General features: G+C 35.8%; 1 protein-coding gene across 7 annotated transcripts in view; it reads left to right on the forward strand.

Annotated features, from left to right (window-relative positions):
- The first annotated feature begins 6,557 nt into the window (after window positions 1-6,557).
- Window positions 6,558-12,280, forward strand: part of Hsf (Heat shock factor) — a 39,887-nt gene continuing 34,164 nt past the window's right edge. For 3 of the 7 annotated variants that reach the window (XM_071683370.1, XM_071683372.1, XM_071683376.1), the window contains exons 1-3: window positions 6,559-6,776; window positions 9,897-10,005; window positions 10,258-10,382. In XM_071683370.1, the coding sequence (XP_071539471.1) occupies window positions 6,675-6,776; window positions 9,897-10,005; window positions 10,258-10,382 (336 nt within the window). In that variant the 5' untranslated portion in view covers window positions 6,559-6,674. Of the gene's footprint in view, window positions 6,777-9,896; window positions 10,006-10,257; window positions 10,383-12,280 lie in introns of all 7 variants that reach the window. The other 4 variants (XM_071683369.1, XM_071683374.1, XM_071683371.1 and 1 more) reach the window with 2 other exon arrangements.

The raw sequence follows: 12,280 nt of genomic DNA on the forward strand, positions 1-12,280 counted from the left end.
ATGAAACACTATCTTGTGACCCACTGCCTCATGAGATAAGGCCCCACGAGTATAAAACTTTCTTCTTTTACCTACAGGTCACAATATTTTAAAATTTTCCAATAAAACGAAAGTTTTATGCGATACTGAGCTTCAAGCCGGTCATCACTAGGGGTAATGAGGTTATCAACAACTCATACGAAAAACCATGAACGACATATGTTATAGATATTTCTAAGGTCACATATTCTCAGTTTGGGCGCATCCGCATCTACAGTATTCTTTCAATCGCAGAATTATTGGACAAAAAATTTTGAAATTGTATGCTGATTGCGGAAATGTAATTTCATGTTAAGGAAATGTAATGTATATGTCTCAGGGGATGTAATTAGCTTCAAAATCGTAATGTGTTACTTTCATTAACAATGACAAAGGTAATGGCAACATTGTTCAAACAAAACACATCCACATCCAACCAGACAACCGGTTTCTGGTCGCTGTACATGTTCAACGGAGGATAAAGTTACGAATTCCGTAACCTAAGTCAAATGGTCTTAAATAACCTAACCCAAACTACTCCAAAAGTAAAAATCCAATCGAGCACCGTTTTCCAGTGAGGAGTTTATCTAGAGCGAACTGTACGTACAAAATAACCAGAGGTAAGGAGAGGTGTGCGAGAATACTTACCACAGCTTGAAGGCGCTGTTAGTCTCGGGACATGGCTCGGCTTCGGCCTCAGCAGGGGCGGTGGGCTGCTCGTCAGACATTCTGCAACAAGTTAGAGCCGTTACTTGTTGGGTATGGAATGGCGGCTCCGTCACTATGCTGTCCTTACCTCTCAGCCTAGCGGACATAAAGTGTCGGAGAGCAAAGATCGCCAGATGTTCTGGTATAATTCATTCAGCGAGAAATATTACCTTGTTCCTCCAGTAGCTGATAAGGTAAGACGGTAATGCTGAGAAGAATGTGATCATTGTTTGCAAGTGTTACATACGACATTCCCAAAGACAACCATATTTTTTATTTCTAAGTAGGGAGTTAGTATCAAGTGAAGTATATCCCCGAGAAAGCTGATACATAAGTAACAGAGCCACTTTCAAAAAGTGAGCGGATGTTGCTCTGGTATAACACACTTTCGCTCATATATTTCTCAACATGACTTTTCTGCTGTAGCGAACCTCATTCCATAATTCTCTAACATACCTCAGTAACATAAATGAACTTATATTAAGTTCCGAAATGTCGAAGTAAAAAGATATGCTCAGTTCCATTACAACGTCCTTAGAATTTGTCATGAATACAACATATTCAGTAATATGAATATGTACTTTTATTACTTCGTTGAGCATGTTATAGCAAAAATAATTAAAGTATATATACTAGAAAAGCCTATCATAGTTATACAATCATAAATATTACACAATTTCAGGGAAGCTCGTGAATTCTCCGTTTTACCCTAGGGCATAGGATGACTCTGTTACTGATTAATTATTATTACCGACCAGTAGCACTGACCGAGATGAATCAAAGGAGGAGAATGCCTTTATAAAACTGAGGTTCTTCATATAGAAGTTTGATTTCAACAGAATATTCATTTCCAAAAATGTTGTCATAACATAATGATACAATGAATTTAGCTGTCGCGGAAGGGAAAATCTAGCAATCTAGCGAGATTTGGTCGATTGACTTACCTCGTAAGGCAGCTAAGAACACGCCGTCGCAAAGGTCTAGAGAGTAGTGTCGTAGGTTGTTGCTAGGCAGCGAGATCCACTACGCCCCGCCCACCAATGTACGTCACCAAGTAACCACCCATTTATGTGACGTCACTATCCTAGGTCCGCCCCTTTTCGTATTTACCACTTATCAACCCATTCTATTTCAAACGATTATCATTTGTTTATCAGGTAAATACGTGGAGGTATCTTAAAAAAATAAAGAAAAAACATTCTGTTTCTGTTTAGGGATAATAGTTAATCCATACAGCATCACACAGATTTAGAGCCGAAGAAACCTTTCCATAAGATGGCCATAGTAAACAGTCATGGCCACTTTTAGCTCGTGGACTGTGGGCATAAACAGGGCACGTTGGCGGGGCCCCAAGTGAGCTATCGCCCCTGCCCCCAACCTATGTTCCATTCACTTCGATTTTGTGCAGTGCATGGGAGAACGGGCGAGCAAATTTTCACCGTGAACACATCTGCCATTAACGAGAAAAAAAGGGTGATTTTGGTTGGTTTACAGGAATCAAAGGCTGATGGCCTTGAACGTATGTTGTGGACCCAAACGACAACCTCTCCAAACCAACTTAAGCAAGTTTGATATTGTTGACAGCCATACAAGTTGATTATCAGGGTAGTGGATTACCATGCAAGTGACCGAATTTGTGCAGCGGACGTTGATCTTGCATTAGCCTATGACCATCTTCAGACAGCAGTTGGTTTACGTGTCTGTAACAGTCAATCCTAAAGCATTTGCAGTCTAACAGTTGCTACCATTTGAGCAAAAAAAAACCAAATCAGGTTTCTCAAAAGAAATGCGGTAGGAATAGGCCCGAATACTTGATCTGCCATTCTGTTTTATCAGTACTGCACTCCTGGGGGGAACTGAGGACGTTAGATTATATTTGCTAAGAGTTTTTAAACAGCTTAGGGAAGATAGGTGACGGAGTTTAAGCCTGACAGTCATCTACGCTGGCCCATAAAAGCAAAATTGCTTCTGAGTGACAATGTTTTTAACATGCTTAGTCTGCACAAAGCTCCAACTTTGCTTGTGCATCATTTCCTACCCTGATGTGGTCGACTCTTGGAATTTATGGAGTATGATCAATTCCTTCCTCTCTTCAATTTTAAGAGACCACAATGCAACCCAGTTATGAGCATGGGTGTCATCGCATCACAATATTCAGGAAACCCCACAAAATCAACGTCGCAATCTCCCTCCAAAATACCGGAATTGTAGTGCGAAAAACTATTTCTTGACTACGTTTTTTTTTTTTTTTTTGACACCCTATTGTGGAGATCTCAAGCAGCAGCTGGGTGGATCTTCCTATACCTATTTGATAACCAGACTCAAAAAGTCTTCCGTCGTAGAATTTATTCATCATATCTTCTCTTCAGTCACCCCTACACAGCCATGCACCTAGATCCGTAACCTAATAGGACAAGGGAGTATATGACCTTGCAGAGGAGGTACCTGCTTAATCCTATTAGATTATCTGCCATGGAATCCATTTTGGGAATCCTATACCCAAAAGGAGACAATAAACAACTGGAGGGCAGCCAGCAGTCAGTCGTCTATGGAGACCAGAGCAGGCCCTACCAGGCCTAGCTGGCGGCTGCTACGTCTGAAAAAAAAAAAAAAAAGCCAAGAAGGAGTGAAAGGTGGACTTCCTCAAATGATATGGACACAGGGCATCAAAAGCTGGATCTAAAAGGAGAGTGAAGACACTGGAAGAAGCTGAAGAACACTTCGTAAGAATGGAAACCACTCAAGATTGACTGAGGCAGGCTACTACCACATTATCTATAAATACTGATAACCACAAGGAAAATAAAACGTTTTTCATTTTCCTCGTAGTTATCAGCACCACTGTAACCTCTTACAATATATATATATATATATAATATATATATATATATATATATATATATATATATATATATATATATATATATATATATTCTTGTAGATCAGTTCCTATCAACTATTAAGAAATCTGACTTCAGCTTCTAGAAGGTTCTATACATTGTGAGAACATTCTAGAATGTTCCAAGTGTTGCACAGCGTTACCACGTGGGTTATTACACAAAGACTCTATTAATACTAACAACTGATTAATGAAAGTGGGGTAGAATGTCAACATTATATATATACATATATACTATGCACATATATAATTTATTTGGTTGATAAGTTACTGTATTTTAAATCTTGGCGCTGTCTGGTGCAATGTGTTCGACCATTCTAGAATGTTCTCGGAGCGTGTACAACCTTGACCAGGCTAAAGATGAGTTGCTACATCCACTTCCTATGGAGATAAGAGCTGATGAACATGAAAAGAAGAACGTATTGAATTGATAAATGACACATAGCTTGCTTAAATTACTTCAATGTATAGCTGACAATAAAAAGAGGAACAAGGTATTATCTCTATATATCTTATATTTCTTTTTCTTTTGAGGACTTTATTTGAAAAAGAAAACGAAAAATGTTACAGCATAAACTATACTAACATTGAGGCTCTATTATTTAAAAAGGCATGTAGGAAAAAATACATCCTAATAATATTACTTTTTCCATCGCGATTTTTATCAGATTCAAAATTGATGGCATATAGTTTTATAAAACTTGAGTTTTTTGTGTTTTCATTATCTAACAAACTCCATATCATTAATTGCAACTCATCCCCCTACGGAAAATCCTGGTCGCGGCCAATTCGAACTTTAGGCCTTCACTTCAAGAAACTATTACTTTCTGTGATATTGATTAGGAAATTATCCTATATTTCTTGTTTACTTTCAGGATAAGCAAATACACGACAGCACATCATGGCTTAGTTTAATTTCCCCTTATGTCAGTCATAAAAACGGCAACAAGAAAGGAATGACTTAGCCCTAAGGAAAATCCATGAATTAAACATAACTAGAAATGGACTTTGGAAGGATGCATAGAAACAACAATATAAAGATGAACAAAAGCTAACTGTTCTTGTGTATACATCCATTGCCTCCTAATCCCATAGAATATGATATCCATTTCTGGCTTAGGCCGTAAACATGTTTTAAGGAAGCTTAATAATTGTTTGTATTTAGAACTTGGAAGTAATGGGGCATATCTTCCTTGTATCCCGTATATTGAAAGAAAACCGTCCTTGTAATTTTGTATATAGTTCAAGCTCTTGGAAGATAGATTGAAGATATCCAACGTATTCATCATTTCCCTAGAATAGGAGTTATGGTAAACACCAATATTGATACTGACTACTTGATGTGATGCATAGGATAATTTTGTATATTTTCTCTTTTTCCATACTTATCTGCTCTTTGTAGATTAACTTCTTGGATGTTTCTTGTGTGTCTATTTTTCTAGCACCTTGTCCTTTTAAACTGTTCTCTCACAATATTATCTACTGCACCCTGGTCTCTCTTGTTCTCAAACATTATGACCCCCTGTATCTTATAATCTTGCTTTTATTTTTTACTTTTTTTCTTGAGCCATTACCTATTACACCATATTTTCATATGACATAACCTCCTGCACCGTTTTCTTTGTCATCGTGACATTAAAAGCCCTACTTTCCAACAAAATAATCCATTTCACTCTGTTTTCATGTGTAAGACACTTTAAATCCCTGTTGACTTCCACACGCTGAGTTTTTCACCTAAATGTCCTGTGTGTTGAAATATTGCACTCTATTTCTTTTCCATTTATAGTTACCTATTTTGGACGGTAAGGAGCGGGAGTTCTACAACCTTGAACTTTACTGTAATACAATTATTCAAATTTCTGTTTATGATCAGCATTAATAATTTCCTCTCAATTGAATCAACTCATCCACCACTCATACTATGAAAGTACTATTTTACTTTTTTTTTTACAAGTATTTTGGTTGATTTCTTGTTATGGCCTTTGTTTACCTTTTCTCAGATGACATCATGACACTGATGTGCAAACTTAAAGGTTGTGATCAGGTCACCCATCACTCTTCTGTCTTCCATTGAGGACAGATTTATGGCCTCCAACCTCCCACCGTAACTCAACCTCCTTAACTCAGTTACCACTATTGTTACCCTCATCTGGACCTTCTCTATTAATCATTTATGCTTTTGAGCATGATGTATGAGAATAGTTTGCTGCATTTATCCTGGTTAAAATACTTATATGCGATTTTGATACTTGTGTATGCATATTTCTTGCTTTGTCAAATATCTCATTTCAGATTTCCTAGATGATTTCTAAAGCATATCAAATATTCATTGCTTATAAAAAAAAATTAATCTTGAGATGTGTAGCCTATAGTTAAAACTTAATAATCTATATTAATCTAATAGCTTAACTCTTTGTTAAGAAAAATTCATGTTAAGAAAATACTGATGTTAACTGTTTGATCTCATAAATTTAATATTTATTGATGGTTTGGTCTTATGATTGTGTACAGGGTTAAGAATTAGATGTTCATCTTTATATATATATATATATATATATATATATATATATATATATCACCCAGTTTCATGAAGTTGAAAACTGAGATAGATATATGACCGGCATTGTAGTAGAGTGATGTTATTATTCTTTGAACTGAGTCATAACTACCCTTATATAAATAGATATAATATTTGCAAGTAAATAGGGAAATTTCAGGCCAGTCCAGACAAATTCACCTTTTAAGTTACTCTACATAACAATCCACGATGATTATTTAACAATATAAAACAACCATCACCTTTCACTTAACCTCAATGTATGTTTGTATATAAGACATGATTTATAATAGATTTTAGATATCGGGAAGTTAGAGGTGTGCATATTGAATATTAAGTAATGAGCGGATACAGTCATGTATGGGGCGCGTCTGCGCGTGCGCGGAGGCCAGCAGAGACTGCACAGTAGACGACCTAAACGTATGTAAACAAAGCCCAGTGTCATTTCCAGTTTTAGCAGAAATTAAAGTGTCACTCCCCTGATACACGGAAATGCATGCAATTGAAGGATCGGGAAACGTGCCAGCATTCCTGACAAAGTTATGGAGACTTGTGGACGACGTGAAAACGAATGATTTGATCAGTTGGACACAGGTGAGCAACATTTACAGACTAAAGTTTCTTTTGAGGTTGGTATCACTCGGGGTTACCTGCCTAACTCGGATGTGAATAGCTTTTGGTAATGTTGTAGTGAATGTAAGTTGCACTGTGCGGAAAATGAATGTATGACAGTGTCATTGTCGCCTTTAGGGAAAAGTAACTGCACACGTCTTGTTCGGTGTGACAGTATCCAAACTCCCACTAGGTGTGCTGGAGTTGAGATTGTGTCCAGTAGTTTTTTAATGTCTTTTTTTTTCTCCTGATCGCAAGTTTGTACAGCTTGAAAGTTGCGGTCATGCAGTGGGCTTCCTAACATGCCAGAATCATTAACGTGCGTCATATTCTTATAACGAGAGTGTAAGTGGCAATCATTGACATTACATGAAGTTAATAACTTTGTAGTTTAGACATGTAAAGATCTGGGAATTCTTCATTAGAGGGACGCATGTATTTTAGTTTTGAGGTAGGTCTTCTTTTGTGGGTTCATCGTTTTTATCATAGATTAGGAGTTAGGGGTGTGTTTTTTTTTTCTGGGAACACTCCAGTTACTTACTGTAGTGTAATGAATAACCTAGTGGCAGGAAGGGTTATGAAGAAGAAGTAATATGTGGGGTTTAAAGATAGATATAATGTATGATTGAATATCATTTAATCTACTAGATTTCCAGTTTGGAGTGCTAAGCATAAAATTTGTATTGTACTGATTTAATACAATTGGCGTTGAAGGACACTTATCTTTGTTTTTGTGTCCAGTAGTTGTTGTATTTGCATCAGCAGGTGTTAAGAGAGAAAAAATAGGTAGACAGTTACTTGTCACTGATGAGTGGTAATTTTTGTAACATATAATTATTATGAAGTGTCTGATTAAACACTTATCATGTAGGAATAAATACATGTGGTCTGATGTTTGGGTAGTAGTGCCCAAATATGGATGGAGGAAGTGGTATTTCATTCATTATTTAGCAGGGTCTTTGTGCCATAGGTGCTTTTTCCTGCAAAAGTATTTGTTTAACCAATTCCTTATCAATGCAGGATGATTGTAGAACCTGACAGAAAGTTATTTGATGTATTTTACTCTTTTGCAGTAGATTACATATTGTTCTCAGTATGCATATCCTCTGGCATAATACATCTACTTGGTAGTTTGTTGAGCTTCTGTAGACCATTACATGATTTATAAGTTTATATACATACCAAATAAAGTTTAATAGAATTTGAACAAAGTACTGGGTGGATGTCTGTTGTCAGCTGTTCACAGGAGTAGTATTGGTGATGGAGGCCATTGCAGATTACTTTCAGGATGCCACAGGTGTCCCTCCTGTTCATGATCCATTTGATGGAAGTGATACCAGTTAATTTCTCATGTTCTGTACAGTGGTTATATGGTGAATTTACCCCATAGTCTCCTTATTCAAAGTCCTTTACACTTTTGGGGACCTTACGTTGAGTTAGAGCTGGGAGCTACATTAAAATCCATAATCAGTATCAACTCTACAGACTGTAAGGAATCTAGTGGTACCACTTTCGTCAAAATATATCGACTATAAAATGTGCATCCTTCTAATAAGTTGATGTTGATTTTAAGTTAGCAAGGTAACTTTGTAGTTTGGTGTCTACAAATGCATCTGTGGAATACAGTGATCTAGGGCTTTGAAGATTAAGTTAGAATGAGTTTAATTAATGGGAAGTTTTGTTAAACACTTATGCATATTGATAGAATAAATGAAAAGCATTGATAACTTCCCTAAGAGGCAAACAGTTAAATTGTTTTTTATGCTATTAGAAGAAATGTGAAACATGTTTTTTGTGTATATTAATTGGATGGGTGCATTTATGTGTATTCAGAAGATTCTATACTTATTCTTATTTGAAAGTGGTAATTTACTTATTTACACTGAGTGGCTAGGTGCATCGGTTGCATTCAAAGGAAAACTGTTTACATCATTCGTATGAATTTTGGATGTTGAAGAATTTTGCTTTGCTATGGTGGTATTTATGGAATAGAACAAAAGTTGCAGAGTGTTATTTTGAATCTAACATTTCATATTGTGATATTTATGTGATAATGCTGAAGGTTTTGAATGTCATGGAGAATGTGGGTTTCTGTATGCCACTGAAAGGGAAACTCATGGCAGAAATCAACAGATCCTGTAAAGACCTTACCTAACTTCTTATCAGAGGAGATGCATCATGATTTCTAGTACTATATACACTCTCATAACTGTCAGGAAATGTCAGCAAATGTCTGCTAGTCATGTTATGTTCTCCCCCAATACACTAACATTTCTTAAATTTGCAGACATTCCAGAGTCAGGTTTGAAGTGTTTCTTAAAACTGTAATTTTACCAAAATTCTTTTGGATTATTTCATTATGATTACAGAATTAACTAACAAAATATTAAGTAAAAGGAATAAGTGAATGAGGTTTTCTGGGAAAATGTAAAAGATGTCTTTTTTGAATGGATATTATACTTCACCAGATGAACTGATTTTTTTTTCAAACATTTTGTAATAAAAAATCAGGTAAATCCCAGGCCTTTGGTAAAGTTGGGTAAGGTTTTATTTTTTTTGTTTCCTTGATATTCAGAAGTTTTACATACTTTGACAATAAAAAAAACACATTTTTTCAATATATATTGCTCTCCTTATCAAGTTTTTTGATTCATGGAAAAAAATACTTAGATTATGCTCCACAGCAGCCTTTTTTATATAGTTAACGATGAGTAGGTTATCTCAGGCTAGGTTAGATTGGGGTTTTGGGTTGTTAAAGTCTTTCTTGTTTATTTATCAGTGATTTTAGAAAAAAAGATTTTCTTCATTTTTAAGAAAACTAGAATGTCATTAGAGTACCTAATGTAAAGTGAGTTACTGAAAAATTCTTTCATTTTAGCATGGGCCTCTGTAGTATTGTGTTTAGGATAGCTGGCCATGATTCACACATGGGCTTGCAGTCGTTTGAATCATAGGAAAGATAGTTTGCCCAGTGCCGACAAATGGGTGCCTAGCTTGGGCTGGGGTGTGTACATGGTTCATATACAAGATTAAGAGATTCAGCAGGTGAAAAACTTTCCCTGTAACACACTAATAGTAATTACAAACTATATTGATTTTTAGAATGGAAGGAGCTTCATCATCAAGAACCAGGCTAAATTTGCCCAAGACTTATTGCCCCAGTACTATAAGCACAACAACATGGCTAGCTTTGTCAGACAACTTAATATGTGTAAGTAATTATTCTTGCTTTTGATGTGCTAAGGATATTTCATTGCTATAAAGGACTTGATCATATGCCTCCCTCATGCTGAATTAAGTATTGAATATTTATGTGCCTTAAGTTTTATTTTGTAAAGCTGTAATTTCCTTGAGTTATTTCCTTTGAGGAACATAGGCATATGTTTTGTGTTAACAGACAACAACTTTGCAGAGTAATGGATTGCATTTAAATTGGTTTGAACAGCTAAACCTTTTCTTGTAGATGGTTTCCATAAGGTGGTTTCAGCTGACTCTGGAGGATTACGGGTAGAGAGAGATGAAATGGAATTTGCTCATAATCACTTCCAGCGTGGCCAGGAGGCTCTCATAGAAAACATCAAAAGGAAGGTACTAATTAACTTTTGGAAATATGTTAACCTTAGTATTTTAAGGTGTGAAAGGAAGGATTTTCTTGGGCTAGTGATGTTTTCAGAGTTGAGACATGTTCATAATTTATCTGAAAAAAAAAACAGTGAAAAAATTATTGGTGAGAGTAGATTTAGTGTGGATGGTTATGTACGATTAATCACACTATAGTGGGAATAGTTGAGTGGAATGTTGCTCACCTTGAGTATCTTGTTTACTGGTTTAAGGGGCAGAGGAGGAACAGACAATTTCATCTTAGATGTACTTTTGAAATGAGTAGAACAGTATCTTTCATTTTCAAATACTAGAGCAAGAGTGCAGTATGTGATAGGCATGAAATAAAGTGTGAAATTTGATAAGTTGCAAATATCCAGTTAAAGTTTTGATGAAGGTGCAAGAAATGTATTAGCAGAATTTGAGGATATTAGAGGTTAGGGGAAATGGAAAATGATGGCAGCTTAAGGAAGGTCATAGTGGATAAAGGTGTTTGTTTGCAGGTTTAACAGAGTTTATCAGAAGGCAAAGTTCAGTAATTAATCTTAATGTGCCACAGAGAAATATGATTTTGTTCTGATAATTACATGGAAAGCAAAAGATGTGGAGTTATATCACATGAAATTTTGGATGTGGAATGGAGTGGAGATAGACTTTAAAGGTAGGCTTAGGGAATGGGAAAAGTTGACAGGATGAGGTATAGGATGTTTGGTTAAGGTGTAGAGCAGAAAGAATGTCTGCTGCAGAGATTGATAGCTAACATAGCCTAGCGGCAGTCAGGAGTAAACCTAGAATAAGGAATGAAATTAAGAGAATGATGTGTGGTGTGAAGATATCCTTAGATATGCATACCTGAAAGTTGTTTAAGACAGTATGGCCATATAGGATATATGGTAGTTGATAGTGTGATTAAGAAGATATAGGGTAGCTGATGGTATAAGGGAGAATAGGTAAACTCCAGAAGAAATGAACAGATGCAGAATGAATTGATTAGGGATTTTCTTGATGAGGATGCATGTTGAATTATGTGAAGTGGAAGTCTTTTGTGGGTGAGGGTAGCAGTGTGATTGAGAAATTTTCTCTTTTCATGAATCAGCATAGTCTGCAAAGTTTGAAGTATAAGTAGCACTACTATATCTTTGTACAAAAGCCCATGCTCCAATTCAGCATACTGGGCATGGGGTTATGTGTCTGAGTTTACCATAGGCTGTATGCACTTGATCTACTTAATGTATAAGGGAACAGAGTTAAGGGTGATACATATGTAAATAGATAGGATAGGCAATAAAGAAGATACTTGAAAAGAACAGACAAGAATCTCTAGATTGTGTAAGTATTAAATTTGTGAGTTGCGTACAATTTACACGTAAGCTGATAAAAAGATATCAGAACACTTCAAAATTTATGATACTAAATTGTATTTAATTTATTGATTTATTCATATTAACAGTAGCTAGACTTGTCAGTAAGTTCAGAAAATAAGATTCCCAGTAAGATGTTTTTTATCTCCGGCCCATAGTTATACTTGTCTCTTTGGGAATCAGATGCCATGGTAGAAATATGAACTATCATGTTATGTGAGTGTTATGGAACAACTAAGTAAATTGAAGTAGCTCACTCAGATGTTCCCTATATACAGTACATTATCAAGCCATTGAAAAGTTGAACTGCATTTAGTGTTTTTCATTGTTTTATTTTTTCATTTTCTTGAGAAATAAATGTCTGAGCATTAGACTGGAATGTACAGTTTTTTAGATTTTTATATTACGATAAGGTGTGATACTTCCCATGATCTTTGTGCCCCCATCAAAGTATTAATTTACTAAGATTATAACTATCCATTGGATGGTTTGAAAAGTTTGTTGGAGGGAGTTTTTCAGCCTACT

This window comes from Panulirus ornatus, chromosome 36 (genome assembly GCF_036320965.1).
Source record: "Panulirus ornatus isolate Po-2019 chromosome 36, ASM3632096v1, whole genome shotgun sequence".
Lineage (NCBI taxonomy): Eukaryota > Metazoa > Arthropoda > Malacostraca > Decapoda > Palinuridae > Panulirus > Panulirus ornatus.